The sequence below is a fragment of the Parus major genome, chromosome Z (genome assembly GCF_001522545.3).
Source record: "Parus major isolate Abel chromosome Z, Parus_major1.1, whole genome shotgun sequence".
NCBI lineage: Eukaryota > Metazoa > Chordata > Aves > Passeriformes > Paridae > Parus > Parus major.
The window spans coordinates 33,737,339-33,756,213 of NC_031799.1; the positions used below are offsets into that span (position 1 = coordinate 33,737,339).

At 36.6% G+C, this 18,875-nt stretch overlaps 1 protein-coding gene across 8 annotated transcripts in view; it reads right to left on the minus strand.

Moving 5' to 3' along the window:
- Nucleotides 1-18,875, minus strand: part of PRUNE2 (prune homolog 2 with BCH domain) — a 130,832-nt gene that overhangs the window by 87,890 nt on the left and 24,067 nt on the right. For 5 of the 8 annotated variants that reach the window (XM_033520381.1, XM_015653269.1, XM_033520380.1 and 2 more), the window contains exons 2-6: nt 17,208-17,312; nt 16,562-16,764; nt 15,126-15,289; nt 8,395-8,547; nt 5,852-5,949 (exon numbers count right to left, since the gene is read on the minus strand). In XM_033520381.1, coding sequence (XP_033376272.1) covers nt 5,852-5,949; nt 8,395-8,547; nt 15,126-15,289; nt 16,562-16,764; nt 17,208-17,312 — 723 coding nt within the window. The remainder of the gene's footprint in view (nt 1-5,851; nt 5,950-8,394; nt 8,548-15,125; nt 15,290-16,561; nt 16,765-17,207; nt 17,313-18,875) is intronic. The other 3 variants (XM_015653273.1, XM_015653272.1, XM_033520379.1) reach the window with 1 other exon arrangement.

Consider the following 18,875-nt stretch of genomic DNA (forward strand, 5'->3'; position numbering starts at 1 on the left):
TGTCAAGCACAATTTGGCCTTGGATAACCCATGCTGGCTTTTCCCAGTCGCCTGGTTCATCTGAATCCCAATGAATTCTCCCAGAAGGATTTGTGTCGTGACATTTTCAGGAACTCTAATTTCATGGGGCCTCTTTTAAGCCCTTCTTGTAGATGGGGGTGACATTAGCTTTCTTCCAGTCTTTCTGGATTGTCTCCTGATCTCCAAAACCTCTCAAGGATTATGGAGAACAGCCTCACAAAGACCCCAGCCAGTTCTCCAATGCTCTTGAGTGGATACTCTAAGGTCCTATCGATTTGCAGAAGCCAAGTTCCTGTAATAGCCCACACAGCAATTTTTCCTTCACTGACAATGGGTCTGCTTTCATCAACACAGACTTTTGCTTCCACCAGCATATGGGGCCCAACTGTGCTGGTGACAATAGAGGTCAAGGAAGTGTCGAGAACTTTTGACTTTTCAGTGCTGTTGGTGACTATTTTACCTCTCCCATTTAGAACTGGGACAGTAGTTTTCCCTGTTTCTGCTTGTCATTTATATATTCAGCTTATATCCCCTTTCTTGTAGTTTCTGATATCTCCTGTCAATTCCAATTGAAGCTGAGTCTTTGCTTTTCTAACGGCATCTCATGCCCTGGCAATGTTCTCGGGGCTCTCAACAGATTTGTAATTCTTTTTCCATGTCTGGTGTGCTTCTCTTTTGGTCCTGAACAGACTCAGAAGCTCACAGTTAAACCAAGAGGGTCTCATGTTCCACCTACTTCTCTTCCCTTTGAAGAGAATGAACTGGATTTGTGCTTTCATGAGAGCCATCTTGGAAAATCCACAGCAGTTGCTAGCTCCTTTATTCTCCATTAAAGCTTCCCTTTCAATTGAGGTCTGAGCAAGCTGAAGCTTGATCTTCTAAGTACTTAGTACTAACCTTCAGAGGTCACAGATCCCAAACTCCGCAATATTGCTTGGAGATGACCCTTTCAACCTGGACCAGAGGCACTTGATATGGCTTCTATAGTCACTGTAGTTATCTTCCATACATTTGAGGTTCCCCTTATAAGTTAAGGGGAAGTGCAAGCCCCCTCCTCCCCTCCCTCACTTTACAAAACAGCCCATCATATTCCTCCAGTCATTGGACTTGTCCTGTCATGTTTCAGTTACTCCCATGATACCTTAACTTTCTGATTAGATGTAGAGCTCCTAGTGTTTATTCTCCAGGCTCTGCACACTTGTATAAATACACATGGGGTGCCAGGTCTTCCTGGGAAGCAGCTAAGGAACAGTTGTCACTGCTCTGATTGGTCTGGCTTATTTCCCAAATGGCTACAACAGCAACCACTTAAAACCACAACTTAAATGGTTCTCCCCATCAGATTAATTTCTTTAGAGGGAAGTCACTACAGAGAATTCAGCTTGCCTGTCTAAACCTCTTCACACATTGAATTGTACTTGTTACAACGGGGGTGCTCTGGCTGACTTGAGGCATCAACTGGACAGCTATTGTGCTCCAGAAGACGGCAGTCTGATGTTTAAGCACAAGTATGGTATTTGTGTTAATGCACGTGTGGCTGCACTACTCAGTCGTACGAGGTTATGACATTAGCTTCTTAATACTTATGAAAAAGCAAATGAAAGTATGTTTAAGCTTTATGTACTATATATGTTATAAATTTCCTAAGGCAGATATCACACACTGACATTTTAAGACCTTAATTAAGGTTGATTTATTTACAAATGGTATGTTTTCAACTCTCAGAAATGATGTATTTAATGTTTTATTTTTAAACACAATTAAAAAATAATATATAAATATATACATACTGCAAATGTAATACAGATAACAAATTCATTTAAGCCCATTTATGCACATTAGTGACACACCATGTGGCAGAAAGACTAGGACGACAAGAAGACCCCGTGGCGATTTATTTTATATTAAATCCCTAATGGCCTCTTCTCATCTTTGCAAAAATATGCACAAAAGTCCAGACTATGCAGCCATTGAAATGAATGGTTATTTATTTGCTAAACGAGAACCCTATGTTTAATGTTCCTTAGACATAAGGTAGTCTGCAAAAGTCGCATTCCTACAGCTCTATACATCATTTATTTTACATACCCTAACTTCTCACAACAGGCATCAGAAAAATACTTTTGAGCCATATTGCTATTGTAAGTTGCTGAGAATTTTGTTTCCAATTCCATTACTGGAAGATTAAATGTTAACATGTTTACTTGGGGTTTTTGCATTAAAAACAAATTCATGGACCAATCTGCCATTTAAAATACGTTTACATTTATACTGACAGAAAAAAGTTGCCAAATATACCATATATATACATAATCATTACACACAGACAACAGAAGTTCAAATCTCCAAAGACACACTTTGTAATCTCACTTAGTTGGGTATAATGGTCTACCTAGAACTTGTCTGACATGCTTCAGCTAAGATAGAAGTTCTTGATTTGCTCTACAGAAGTATTAAAAACATCACTTTTCAAAATGTGGAAAAAAAATTGTGCAAACTAGCGAAACAGTGGCATTTCTTACTAGTGCTACAAAGTAGCTTTAAAATTAAATTTAAACTGTATCTCCAAGATTTTTGCACAAGAAGATGATAAACCCTGCGGACTGCCACTGTAAGTTCGTCTGAGGCATAAAACCACAAAGGGGGAAATCGTTACAAGAGACAAAACTTCCTACTGGTACCATTCCCAACTCATTTGGACTGTGGAGGCTACCTAAGGACAGTCAAGCTTCCCATGGCAGCATGAACTTGCAGGTCACTTGTGACAGCAGCCTCTGCTGTGGATCTGACATGTTCTGTAAGCTTTTAGAAGTGGCACACAACCTCTACAACCTGGAAACTGTCATTACAAAGTATGTGGATGCCATGGCCAGAGGCATGAACCTCAACAGCCCTTCAGAACATACTCCCTTGTCTGTCAGAGTCAGTAGCAGACAAATACAGAACTTGTTTTTAACTGACTGACCTGCTTCCTCAGGTGGTAATTGATTTTCTATAATTCTAAGTTCTGTGAGTAGTTAGAATAAATTTTTGTGGACCAGCAGATAAAAGACCTAGTACAACAAGCATATTATTAATCTATTTTATAATGAGCCATTTCAGCTGAGCTGAACATTGATAAAAAAAAAAAAGCAGAGAACAAACTTTGCTTTACAACAGTATTCATTTCTCAGGAAGAAAATTACTTTCCCAGAAAGTTGCATTGAGAAGACATTTCTCAATTCCAAGAGAATTCCAGTAGCAAAACAGCAAGATACTCAAAGGGTATAACAAAATGTAACAGAAATTAACAGTAACACATGCATTGAATATTGCTACAATATCTTACAAGTAATCATTATTATGTCTTGGAGAAACTTCCCAGCAAAGGCAACAAAAATAACTGTGATCTGGGCAGTGTCACTTTCATTTTGTTGTTCTCTTCAAAAATAAAGTGGTTGCATATGCAAAATTCAAGCACTGTGCACTCTGACAGCCAGTCACTGGTGACACAGGTCTGATTTCAACTTATAGCTTTAATGCCACCTAAATCCAGGAAGGCCAAAGGTGGTTATCTCAAGAAATGCACAGCTGCATACAGACTCTCTCTAAACACATTCACACAAAATGACTGCCCAATAGAAAGCACTTTAATGGAAAATACGTTATTTGTTGGTTATTAAGGAAAAAAAGTGACCTTGCAATATTTCTGAGGAAACAAAAACACAAACACACTAGAGATTCAACACCTGTTGCCAAGCCTATTCTTCACATTTCCTTAATATTTAATCAGGTAGCATCTGTGGAGCACTTTGAGGATGAATAACAAACTACCATTATTATTGCCAAGAAAATCACAAATTCATTAAAGTTTGTGGATTCTGAGTTCATAACAGAACTCTGAATAGACAGGTCTGGACAGTTTTGTCATTAATTTTCTTATACGTATTGTGCTTCTGACACCGGGTGAAGAAACTACATCCCTATTTCTAATAAAACTGAGTAAAAAACCATATTTTGCTGGCCAAGTACCAAAAATGAAGGTGTTCAGGAAACATTTCAACAAGAGCTGTAATGAAGCAAATTCAAAACTCATCTCCATCCCAATAACTTCACACACATTATATCTAGGGAAAAGAAAAGCAGTTAAACCCCTGAAAAGTTAGTCCTTTCTGGCACGAACTATTCACAGCAGAACAGCCATCAAAAAGCAAAGGAAAGTACCTGTGACCTCCAGAAAGAAATCCCATCACAAATACTAGTAAAAAAAAAATACTTAACAGACTAAAATCATCTAACATCAGTAAAATCTGTTCACTTTGTTCTTACAGGCAAACAAATTTCCTCTGCCCTCCACAATGACCACTAGCTAAGTAAGAAAAACAATTATTAAACACTTACTGCTTAACTTCCAAGTTAAGTCAGCATCACAAGTTCCACTTCATCAAAAAAAGGTTGAAAATTTGCCTACTTTGAGAACTAGGAATACCCACTCTTGACAAACTCAAACTGTGAGATCCAGCCAAAAGGAAGACAAGTTCTGAGTAACAATTAATTTGAGCATATAGAGTTGCAAAGACAAGGTCAGACTGATCTACCTGGAGCTTAGACATGTGGAACACAAGGTCTGTATTCTACATAGTTATTAAACATAAAATAAACAAAAGAAAATGCAATGTGCTAGCTAGCTCCTAATTTACTCTGTATTCTATATAGTTACTAAACACAAAATAAACACAAAATAAAGTGTAATGTGCTAGCTAGCTCCTAATTAGCTCCAGGCTCTGTACAACATTAACTGAAACTAACAGAGTAAAAGAGAAATATTTAAAACGAAGGAAGATGAGGATTTTATTAAGAACTTTAGAAAATCCCATTTTCTCTTTTGGAGATTTATCTTACAATATTCTTTCCCCATCCCCTTTCTGCCCAGCCTCAGCATAATTTTTAGAATCAAATTATTGTTCATAAAGCAATGCTGTTTTTATGGTAAAGACTGCTTAATATTGAAACAACTAATTGAAAACTAATAGAATCTACTTAATTTCTTGAAGCTTTGCTACCCAATTTGTTTTTTATATTTAAGTATGCAAGCAGAAATCTATGGATAATTATTAGCTGGATTGTAACAAAAACTCCTTCAACCACAGAAGCATTTTTGTAAAATGCATCACAAGACACATATATTAAGAAATCTCTTAGGACATACAAGGCAAGAACTATTCAAGAGATTTTTTTTTTTTAGTAGCATTTGACGTAAAAAAAAATAGTTTGGATTTAGTGCAAAAGTAGACAAAAATTTCTTTTACATTTCAAATATTTTTGTATAGGTGACCTTCATGCAAATGAAGGGACTGAAAATTACAAACACATACTATATAAAGATGCTTAAGTTACTGATATTTTTTTCAGACCACCTAGGTTTTATTACTAATCAATATATCAGTACGCAAACTTCAATGAGCAATAACAGCATCATGTCATACTTGTTCAGTGATCTAAGCATTCATTTTTTAAAAATAGTATTTTTACATAATATCCAGAAATATGTAACTCTCCTTCATATCAAGGTAGAAAGCTCAGACCTTCAATTCATGCAAAGGTTCCAACTTGTTTATGCCATTGTTTTTAACACACCATGGTACAATCTAAAGGGAGGGAATAATCATAAAGTTATAACAATGAAAGTCAGACAACAAAAATCTACTAGTTCTCTCAAGGCTGATTAAATCACTGAAAATTCTGTTCATACTGCAAAAAATACTGAGAAAACAACTTGTTCACAATCTCTTTTAAAGAACCATCTCCATATGCAATAAGGCTGTTAAAAATGTTTTAAGTTTCGTCTTACCTCCAGTGTCATGTACACAGTGCTAATTGCTACTTTGATTTCTCCATCTGAAATCTCCCTGAGATCCTTGAGCATAACCTCCTCAATACTCGCACCTGCTTAAGAAAAGAAACAAATTTCCATATATACAATTATCTACAGCGGACAGATGCATCAACATAAGTTAAAAATACAGCTTAGACCTTACCTTAATGCTGAACCTTCTTTCTGTACTTCAGAACATCACATGAGAAATTTAAAACTAACATTAATATTTCAATGCTTAATGTCTCTAGAGGGACTTTTTTTTTTTTTTTTAAGAAAGAAAGAAATTTAAAGGAGGATACACACTAACAACAAGTATGAAGAATTAAGTCTCCTGCAACACCTGTGTTCCTCTGTGAATTTTTAAAGTGAATGTACTTCCAGCTGATGATAAATGTCTAGCTAGACAATTTCCATAGTCTAATATGAAATCACAAATATAAAATTACTTCTGAAATAAGTAATATATTGGAAAGCACCTGTGGACTATTATGGTGTTTATGAAATATTCAAAATCAAGGCATTTTAGATATTCTGTAAACACAACCATTCAATCTTTCTGACCATCTTCACAAATTGGTAACACCAATGGGTTTTTTTTATGTACATCAAATCATTCATGAATGAAGTGTATGTTTATGGACCACAGAAACACTCTCATCAGAAACAACGGCATAAAACAGGAATTGCAACCAGACACATTGGTAAGTCTAAACACAAGGTATTGAAAATCCAGGTGGCTAGTTTCCCTCACTGGACATGTTTGTCCAAAACAAATACATATTATGTAGAGGAACATAACTACATCATATGACTGCAACGCAGACCTGATAGCCAAATGTCTGTGTAAAGAATGCTGCAAGCTACCTAAAACGTCCACCAACCTTTAAGGCACAGCAGTTTAGCATCCACCACCTGTTTGTATAAATAATTTTCAAGAGGGAAACAAATACCAACTTGAGTCAAAGAAATTAATCCTCTCATTACTGTTCTTTGAGTCCAGCTACTGCAGTCAGTCTAATGACAAGATGAACATTTACACATCTGTCATGTAAAAATTTTTGTACATAGCCTGTAGACTTTCCGGGGGGCTGCAACATGTTGTGCCTCAAATAACAAATGAATTCAAGCCAATAAATCATTAATTCTGCCAGAAACAGAATTTTTTTTGGCTCAATTGTCCTAATGTTGCCTCAAGTAACAGGTAAATAAGGTAAAATATTTAGCAGAAGTTACACAGGGGCTCCTGAAACTTAGCAACATCCTACTAAAAGAAGTGTCACATGCAATATGTGCATCTGTAATATGAATACACAGTAAATATGTACCTTGTAATACATCGAAAACAGAAGCTGTAAGCAAAAAAAAATAAATAAAAAAGAGTGGAGGACAGTACCCTCCCCACGCCCATGTGACATATATAAATTACTGGCAACCAGGACCATGCAGACTAGACCCACTACATATACTTGTCCAAGTTTTGCATTTGTTATTACAAAAAACTTCATGACAAACAGTATTAAACCATTTTCTTTGGCAACCGGCAGAACTAAGTACTGACTTCCATAAAAGCCACTTTCACTGCCACTTTCCAATCTAGACTGCATACAGTTCATTCCAGAACTATGATTTCTTGAACTTAGGAGAAACCGTGTGAACATTTATAGACCTGAACTAAATTAACTTGTAATCTCACTGAAAGAATGGGCAAATTCTGTCTTTATCTACCAGACAGGGCAGCTGTCTCAGACTGATGGTCTGAATTTCAACGACTACTTTCTGCATATAGGAAGATAGAGAATAAAAAAAGACCCTTAGTGTGCATGGACCCTGTGCTTACCTGATATATCTAACAGAGAAATATCCCTATGAATTTAATACTCACTCTTTGGTGAAAGCTTGGCAGCAAATGTCAGTAAAAAAATCCAAGAGTTATTGCAACAATCTTCTTCAGCTTTCACAGCATCTCTTCAAAAGCCTGCTACTAAATTTTGGGTCCAAACATTGCCACTTTAGACCACTGAATATTTCTATTTGGTATTTCTATCAGAAGAAAGGAAAATAATTGCAACTTTCCCACTGCATCATCAATATGAGTCTGATGTCAAATTCACTTCACCTGTACACAGCCCTTAGTAAATCTGTGTCATAAAACAAACTCTACTTCCACACCACATAGGCAATTGCAACACAATTTCTGCCCATGGGCTGACACATTTTTTATGTCCATGTGAATCAATATAAATTGATGAGCTTATACTTGTAAAAGCAATATAAAAAATGAATTGTTAACTTTATCTGCAAAAACAATAAAATATTATTTATGAGCTAAGTAGTTCCTCAAAAGAAATCGTAATTCCATGATTTGGAATGTAAGCAACTTAGTTTAAAATTAATATACAACATTTCACTGTCAATGAAGATAGCATGCTGCATCTATTTTCACCACAGACAATATTCTGGTAATTTACACAAATAAATTTGTAACAGGTCTGAAAAATGGAAGGAAGTTGCACTACCTTGGGCATTAAACTGTGTTTCCTGGAGAACGGAGATAATTTCCTCTCGTGGGGGAAGATCTGGAAACCTTTCCTCCAAGACAGACAGTACTTTCTCCTGCTGCTCTGTCATTCTGTCAGTTTCCAAAGACATGCACTTGAAGAGAATGCTCCCTGAAATATTGAAAGACAAAAAAATCAGTATCTCCTGTAAATATCAAAGAGGAACTATTGAAATAGAAGTTTTACTGTATTGCTTCCCAAGCCCATTCATTCTTGGAGGCTGTTTCCACTGAGAGCTCCCTGAATTCACACAGAAACATCCTTCTAACATGAAGCTCCTAGATCAGAACTGGCTGCCTCCTCAGCGCCCCTGCTACAGCTATTTGGCTGGTCCCAGTGCTGCCACAGGGTGCAGCGTGCCCTTCTGTACACTAACAGGGCAGTGCAGCACAGCCAGCAGCAGCTGATGGACAAACACTGCATTTTCCTCTCTCCAGGCATTAGACCAAATGCTGGTGTGTTTTGACACATAAATCCACACTGTCAGCCTTCCTTCTACAGACATGTCAGTGAATTCCAACAACGGACGTAAGGAAGAAATACTCTGCTGTGAGGATGGTGAGCCACCAGAACAGGCTGCCCAGAGAATATGGAGATGCCCCATCCCTGGAAGTGCCCAAGGCCAGGTTAGACCAGGCTCTGAGCAACCTGGAGAGTGAAAGGTGTCCCTGCTCATGGCAGTGGTGTTTGAACTAAATGATCTTAAAGTCATTGGTCACTGCAGTGTAACGGACTCTGGCTAATTCTTGTCAACAGACACACCAAAAAAACACCAATTCAGACAACCAAAATTTTAAAATTTAAGAGAAACATAAGCCAGTAAATAACTTCATAGTGATTGGAATTGTCTTACAATATGGAAGTGAGAGTGATGTCTTTTCCGACAACTATGTGCTGCATATTAAGTCACCCCTTCCATTCCCTGGAGACTGGGATTCCATTTATCAATATACCCAAAAATAGTGTTTTCTTCCAATCACTCACAGTAAATTCAGGATAATAAAATCTTATACTTCAGCCTTGAAATTATTTAGTATTCTACTGTGCACAAGAATTTCAAACAAGTGTATGATTTCATTGGATTATGCTGGGTCAATGAGCAATCGAGTACAATAAGTACAATAAATGAGTTAGATAGTGACTACAAAACAAAGAGCTTAGGCTTTAGCACAGAGCAAAAAAGAGTAAATGAAAAACCTTGACACTGCCACCCTCAATCTCACCAGATGAGCTACAATCCAAACATCTACTACATCTACTATATATTAATTTTCCTTTTCTCCTACAATATCATCACATGAAATAACAAATAGCATTTCTTCAAAATTTACAAACCTCTTGCAACACAAAATAATTGTGCCATTATAAAGGGTATACACACCCTTATTAAACAAATCCTGTGTGGATTAAATAATAAATAATGCTTAACAAGCCAAAAGCTGCTCCCCATCAGATACTAATTTCTGGAATTAAATACAAATACATGACGTTCCAGTCTATGTTTCTATTACAGATACTGTAACTACCAATAGTCTTTCAATTTGCAGCAACTCTCTATGTCAGTCTCTCAATCACTTTAAGACAATGTTCCTGCTCTGTTTAATAGTATTAAAAATACTCTATAAATACAGACTGCATGAAAATCATGTATACTGATCCAGATTGCTATTTCTAAATTTAGGTACACAACATAACAACCAGAATTCAAATTTCTATAGGTAAATAACTGATACATAAAGTACCCAGATATCTATACCCATTATCAAGGCCGAATTTTCAGTCCCTCTAACAGGAAGAAAGTTTCTCAACCAGCACCCTCCATGACAATTATCTAAAAATATCCCTTTGTTGTTCAGCTCCACATATAATAGTGCTTGTGCTACATATATACTCTTGAGGGATATTCTATAGGTTGGAAATAGTGGTGACCAGAATGAGTGAGACACCCCACAACATGCTTTAAGTAAGCACAGAGCTGCATCTGGGTATATGGCAAACCCAGGGACCAGGACGCATGAAGTATTTTAGCAACAGTGATTTTCTGCTTGTTTTCTTCCTCCAGAAACAGAAAGGGAAATTGCTCATGCACACACAAAGGAAATGGAGACTCTAGCAGAAAGTGCTGGATCTATGATGTGTGCTCAAATTCATCACACCTACTAGAGGGAGGCTGCAGCATATACCATAAAGCCCTCCAGCAGCATTAGGATGAGTCAGGCAGTCTGTCCATCTGCACAGAACCTCAGATACACAATGCATGGAACTTTTACCACAGCTGTGTGCGCTTCAGGGAATAGAATATTTGGGTAAGATGAAGAAGAGAAAATCCCAGTATAAACATACAGGGAAAATGTAGAAGAACAAAAGGTGTGAGCTGTATATCCAACCAAGCTCACCAGTCTGGAAGTCAACTCGATGGAACCTTCACTCACAATAGGCAGACACCTTAGGAAGGTTTTTAAAAAGCTCTGGTTTTGTCACTAGTCACACCATTACTGTAGTGCTTGCAATTGATAACTTTTCTACTAGGATGCAAGCCAGAAAAGGATAATTCTCAAATTACTAGGGTGTCAGCAAGCCCTAAGATCAACATTTACTTGTCATTTAATACTATGTCTGTTCTTCAAAACTGTCCTCATTACCAGGAAAGAAAGGCACACCTTTCCTCCTCAGGCATCCTCAGCATTCCTGTGAGAGTTAAGATTCCAGGTAGCTTAGCAAAAGAGTTCACTTAAGTTACTTTTGCTTGACCAAAGGTCATTAGTTCATTTAGTCATGTGCTGTATTATAAAACCTGCTGTAAAGCAACACAAGGTCTCAGAAACCTCCTGCAAATTTTACTGAGTGTTGGTGCAACTCCCCCAGGGTTTCTGAAAGCAGAATGGTGGCTGCTGTCTGCTTGAAAACAGAGAAAAATATATATATAATAGGCAATACAAGATTCAATATTATTTCTTGCGTACATCACACTTTACATTTTTTTTTCTGAAGAGGTCACTAGAAAATAGGCTAAAGCTCTTAAAAAATGTGCATTTTATTCCTTTTTTGCAAAGCAGTTTGAAAGCAAAGCATTAGTTTTGCCAAAAGCAATTGCTGTGCATTAATATTAAACATGATCTAATGAAGGCAGAAGTCGTTTTGGGAAAACATTAAGAACAGCAAAAGCATCTCCTGAATTATAAGTTTATAGCTGAGAGGAACAGTACAATGAAAACACAGGCATTTCTCCTGTCAAGGTTTTGTTCCATAACCTGTAAAAATAAAGGACAGGGAAAAGAGGAAAACCAACAGTCCCTTATAGAAAGTACACTTCAACACTCCGCATGCACCACTCCCCACCACCCCCGCCGAAAACAGCAAACCAAAATTGTAAATATACCCAAGTAAGCAACCTTTACAGTAATTAACAGGAAATGCAATGAAGCTGGAATAAAATGTAACTGGGGAAAAGAGAGGAGGAGAACTGCCTCCAACAAAACCTGCTTCCCTATATTGAAAAGAAGCGTCAGTCCAAGTAACTGAAGTGCTTGCTGCAGGTCAAAATGATTCTTTCTTCCTGGCACATATACTAAGGCTACATCAATGAGGGAGCATGTGAATCATCATGTACAAGACAGAACAAAAAAAAAAAAACCACTGGCATAATCCCCAAAGTCCTTAAAAGGGCATTTCTTAACATTTCTCTGGGTGGCTAGAATAACAAACTAGTCTTCTCTACTGAAAGTCAGACTGCCCCAACATGGCATGAAAATACCTCAGCTATGCAGCTCATCACTAGCAAAAGCAGATTCACATTAAAAAAACTGCTGACGCTCTTGCTGGAAATCTGTCTATATTTACATGTTGTAGTTTGCACCTTGTGGCATCCTTCAAGGCCTTATACAAATAAACATAAGGAGGCATTTTTGAGAGTGCATTGACCCAAGATACCTGCCAGTGAGTGCCTGGAATAACATCCTTGCCAGCTGGCTGCAACAGAGAATGTAATGATTCAGCAGTTTAATGGATCTTGAGTTTGGCAACAGTCCCCTTATAAACATCTCTTGGGAAATAAAATAATACAGGCCTAGGACTCTGGCAGGTTCTGTAATTGTTTGCTTCTGGCACAAATCCAGGGACAGCACTAGCTCTAACGTAAGGCAAATATGGCTGTATAACACTGATTCCCCAAGCAGGCTCTACTCAAAAGCACAAGAGTAGAATTAGCTTATATAACATCTGATAAGGAGACAAAGATACCAGAAAAGTACTCCTCTAAAAAAAAAATTATTCTTTAAGTAGAAAAATGCCTAAATGAATAATGCTCGGTTTCATAGGAAATACCTTTTCTCTTGCAAGTTGTTGTTGTTGTTGTTGCTGCTGTTGCTGTTTTTTAAACATTGACAGGCAGGTGAATTTTGGTCAAAGGTGCAATTTATATACATAAACATTTGCTTTTTTATTAAAACTTAAAAATTGCTAACAGACTTTAAGAAAAAAAGTTTCAAAAACAGTCAACAAATGAAGCTGTCTTGATCACTACATGACCATTATTAAAACATGAGATTTTCTTTTATCTTAAAAGTCTACCAGCAAAATACTCACTGGAAAGTCAGAAAATGAAAGAGGGCCTCCCAGCTCAAAGACTCAGATAGCAGCATCTCTCAGTATTTTTATGAAAATAAAATCCTAACTCTTAGCACTCTGACTTCTACTTTGGCCTTCTGTTCTGAACTTAATCTGAAATTATAACTATATACAGATTTACACTGGAAGTAACATAACAAAAGGTGAAAATCACAGTATTTTGCAGCCTCTGTACCTGTGAAGTTCCCCCAGAGAAAGATGACAACCTGCAAGCCTCTACGTACTTATCTGTCAGTTGTGGGAATGAAAAGAGCCAGCCCTCCTTCCATGATACACAGTCCCTTTGTTCCCTGTGGTATGGTGAGATGAGTTTAAGAAGCTATAACTCATAATAAAAGACCATAATATATACAGGGAACCAAAACATAGACCTGGCAGGCTGTAGCTCATCTCTTATTTTCTGACTGTTTTAGTTTGATCTGTCATTTACACACATTAGTATCTATGACTTTTTAATTTTTTTAAAATTAATCTCATCAAAACCACTGACTTTTCTAAATTTGTAATGAAATATTCTTAAGTAATAAAAACTTTTTTCTGTTTTAAGAGACCGAGAGGACTTGCTGCACTGTTTCACTTTTTATTTGTACAAGCTGTGCTGCTGGGAGAAGTAGAAAAGCATCCAGTCTCAAGTGCAACTGTCTTTTGTACCCTAGGCTTTGCCTAGGCTTCTTGTCATACCATGCAGAAGGTATGCAGGGGCTTTTTATCCACTAAGTTCCTCAAACATGCACTACCAAATTTAATAATCAAAATGTAATTGGCCATTGATTAAAACAAAACAAAACCATTAGCCACTGTATTTCCCAAAGCTGGAAGCACTATGCAAACACTAATAAAAGCATAAATATTTTAATTTGGATACAGATTTGAGGCACAAAACATGCTGACACATCCACATACAGTACTTGAACATGTTCTTGAACATTTTAACTCTCCCTCCTAACACTCCACCAACAAACAAGTATCCTGATATTCCTCAAAAACCCTTTTTTGCTCTGCCTCCAAAACCAATTATTATGCTTGGTCATTTGCTCAGATTCCTGGAGAGCTACTCAACAGAAATTTGGAGCTTACAAAAACATTTCATGGCAAGTTAACTAAAGCTTGTTAGCATGGAAAGATACTGTAATGGCCAGCTAAATGCTGTATTACTGTTAATGCTTATTCTGTGGAATATTTTTGAAAAATATTCATCTTTGTGATTTCTTATAACATACTTCTTAGTTATCAAAGTGATGAGTACAGTGATTTACCAAGATTCTAGTTGCTTCTGAAGTCTAAATGTAGACAAGTTTTCGTAATCCTCATTAAACATGCCCACATTAATTTCGTAAAAGGATATTTAGCAGTTTCACATAATTAAAACTTAAAACCTATGAAATTCCTTGAACATTATTAAAATTCAGTACGTAACTTAAAAGCAGTGACTGCTCTTTTCAACGCCAGTTTTATTTCCAACTGGAAAGCTCTGCTGCAGCAAATAAACTAAAAAAATGAATACAAATTATGAACTTTCAAGACAGAGAAGAAAATACTTCTGACTGTTGAAGCCCACCCCCACTTTGTACTCTACTGGACATAGCCAGTACAAAAGAAAAGCAGAATGCAATAAAGATTTGGTAACACTGTTTTTAAACAGAAAAAGTTTTGCATCACACCATTAAAAACATCATTCTATAAAAAAGTACAACCATTGGGAGGGAGAAGCTTTAACTTGTAAATATTAGATTCCAATCCATATTGTTGTCCACAATGCCCCTGGAATCAACGAACTGCACAGCTTTTCCAGCTACCCAGCTGGTATGTCGACAGCTTCATTTAATATTCTTGTCTAGTGATACAGCAAAGACCTCTCATGCCTATTTTTAAATGCACATTTTTAATATTCAATATAATGTTACTCTTTAACAAACTCTTTACTCCCTGCTTCTTTTATGAAGCTTCCTGTGGTCTTTAAAGGGATTGTTAACCAAAGAATGGATCACACTCTTTCTGCATGAGCAAATTCAGAAACACTCCATTAAACCTTTCAGTATTTAATATAAAGAGTAATCTCTCACCTCTGAGGAGATAAGCCAGTTGCTGAGTGATTAACTCTGGTGCCTTTTGAAGAATCTCTTTTACGACTAAAGAGGAAGAACATGCTTGTATCTCCAGGCTCCTGTCACATTGCTCATCTGGATTGATGACTTTGACAACAGCTGATTCCAAACTTTTATCCTCACTATCAAGCAAATTTAGAAGTTATACATATATTTATCTTTATAGCTGCTTAGACAACTCAGTAAAAAAGTGCAAAATATTTTTTTAAATTTTGGTCTACAACAGCATTTTCATAGCTACCTGAAGCCTGCTATAAAGCCAAAGGATAACACAGGGGTCCTAAACCTGCTATTTTTAAAATTAAGTGTTCAGAGTTCTTTTACTGCTTGATACATCACTAAGTACAACATTTCCCTCATCAAAATCTATTAAATATTACTGACAAAAAGTATTTCTACATGCGCTGAAAATAGCCTTCTTTATATAGAGGAGATTCAGGATCTTCCCAACTGAATATTCTGAAAACTTTAAAAAAAACTTTTTGGTGTGTTTAGATACTTCTTGTTTCTGTTTACAATAGCAGTAACCAAGCCAAACTAATTTCAATAATAAAATACTAATTGTAACTCTTCAGAAGGAAGAAACACAGGAAGTGACAGTAATAAACAAAAAGCAGATCTTACAGATAATTTTTACTCTGAGGACTGAATGATGCACTGAGCTGAAGGCACATAACACACCAACAGTTATGAGATTCACATATACTTCTCTCTTCAGATTTTCCCTACTTTTAGTCTATATAAACTTCTATAAACTTCTCAGAGTACAATGGGGCCATAGGATGCTACTTGTCTTAAATGAAGTTCTAAGGACAGCTGGAAGTAAATGGCATCCTTCACTCTGGGCAAGACAGGCATACCATTATAAAGAAGCTCTTCATAAAGAATTCACAATGGCCTCATAAATAGTCCCTCTTAAGGATGGGACTATTACAGGTATACGGACTCTGATCTTCCGGAGATCAACTCCAAGCCTTTTGAAAGGCTGTCGTTGGTAAGGACCACAATAATCCAACCATCTTAACAGTACATATGCAAGTGTCTGGGTACCTACAAATCAGTGAAAGATTCTCAAGGGAAAGCTAACTAAGAAGCAGAAAAAAACTCTGATCTCTTATCTACTGGCCACAGGAAACTTCCAGACTATTTAACTAAATTAAAATATCTAATCTCAGATGTGCGTAAACACAAGGTTCTTGAAAGTGGAAATTCCATTAAAAGTGATGCAAAAATCATGTTCACCTTGTTACATTCATTGAACATAAAGGGAGAAAAAATACATTTTTTTTAGGTCTGTATTAACATAGCAATATTGCTATTAATACAGAAAAAATGTAATTTTTTAAACAGTTCAAACTCACATAAGCCACCTTACTGTACATAAAATACAATACCTCATCAGCATGTTGCTGTTTACAAGTGTTAAAGACAATTTCCCTTCAGCATTCAGCTGATGCAAATTGATTTCATCTCGGAAGATATGGAATGACTCTGGGATATTCAGCTCCTCCAAAATAAATCTTGTCTCAGTGAAGTAGCTGAAGTCTCTTCTTGGTATGTTCAACACAGGTAAGCAAAGAACATCAGGAGGACTGACCTGTAACACAGCATAGTAACATAGCATTTGTGAGAATCTGACTTGTTTTTCATCAGGACAGTACTTTAACACAGTGAGCAATTAGAAACAGCCTGGATTTTCTGCTTGGGGCTTTCTCCCCTTTACTTAATTAAAAGAAAAAAGAAGTATTTCGCACTTTTTTTCCCCTCATCTGTCTCTGTTCCTACAGAGTACCTACAAAAGAATAGGAAGAGGAATGAAACACAGGACTGATTTTTCATGCTACTCAATAAGCCATTTAATAACCACTCATTCATTTTTGTATTAAAAGAAATGTTATTTATCTCTTAAAAAATCATTTTCAATAATAACAAAATCATTGTCCAGAAAATATATTTTTACAGCAATTGACTTAACAATAAAATGTCTATAACAACCTGGAACAAGTGAATTAAGACCACTCGGTCCAATTTTTCCTTTACCTTGTCTAGAAAATAGGCATAGGCCAGGGTAGAAATAAGTGAATCCAAATCACAGGGTTTATTCCCAAGAACAACATGGACTTTTTCCAGGCGTTTGCTCCTGTTCTGTAAGACATTAGAAGACAATTGCCATGAGTGGATATGATGAGAAAAAAGTAAAATCACCATGACATTTTAAAGGACAAGTTAAATATCAGACTTTGTTCTCAGTTGTAGCATTTTTCACTGCTGGCTGGAGGAGTGGACTTCTTGTGGGATAAGACATTCCTTGGCTTCAGAGTTCCCAAGAAAGCCCAAAACTAAATTTCACTAGACACCATAGCTTAGAACCCAGTGAGGTCTGAAACTGACAGAAGTCCCTTTCACAGCAAAGTAAGAGATAAGCAGCAGCTTCAGTGTATGTGCGGAAAAGCTTTTCAAAACACCTGACAAATTCATTCATAAAACAGACAAAAAGGGTGTAGAAATACACAAAACAAAATGCACAGGAAATAATACCTACCAAGTTGTGATTTTAATTTTACCCTTTTCACTTAGCTGAAATCAGTAAACAGACAAAGCAACTGCCTTTCACACTGAATCTTCAGAAGCTGAACACAGCTGAAGTACTAAGAGTTTTGAACTGTTCTCACTTAATAAAATTAGGAGCCTTTCCAACAAGAGGAAAAGAGAAGACTGTGTGAAAGAAAAGTACTGAAGGGAAGGATCTACCTTCTTCATAACCACACATAAAACATAAGATTAAGTTTTTCTCTTGTGCACATCAGTATGGTCAAGCTAGCTGCATGGAAACATAACAGTTTATTTACTTTCACTGCTTCTTAATTGGTGAAACATAGGAGCCTGATGCTAAGAGACGTGCTTCAGACACAAACACACGAAAGTAAACATTTTTATATTGGCATGTACAGGTTGATGTACTTTCTGTTACTTTTAACTTGAATTCTGGGTGTCAAAATTTTAATCTTTCAACAGAAGCATGTAATTACCCTTAATAATTATAAATGTGCAATTTTTCTTAAGTTAACCTTTTTCCTCTATGTCAAGTCTTAGTTCTACCTGGATATAAGGACTTAGGTTCTCTTTCCATTAATAGAACACAGCCATCAAAATACGTTTGAGTATTAAATCCAGGACACATTCTCCATTCCCTATTTTTCAGGAAAGACAGATTTAGCTTACTGAAGAATACAATGTCTGGAACAGATACATTCATTTACGCTCTAAGACTTCAACAAACTGTCTCCATATACTCTTTTCAATATAATTTTTGTAACATGTTTTTCTGCAGCATGCATTTGATTGATCTGCCACAATAAAGAACAAAAATAAAGCTCATAAGCTCATCCTTTTTTCAGTACCCTCTCAGTAAAGAATTTCTTCTTAATATCTAACCTAAACCTGTCCTTTTCCAGTTTATGGCCATTTGCACTTGTACTATCACTATGCATCCTTGTCAAAAGTTTCTCTCCAGCTTTCCTGTATTTCCCCTTTACGTTATGGAATGCTGCTCTAAGGTCTTCCTGCAGCCATCTTCAGGCTGAACATTGCCAAGTCTCTGAACCTGTCTTTATAAGAGAGCTGCTTCAGCCCTGTGATCAATTTTAAGGATCTCCTGTGGACTCCAACAGTTTCATGTCCTCCCTATGCTGGGACCCCAGAGCTGAT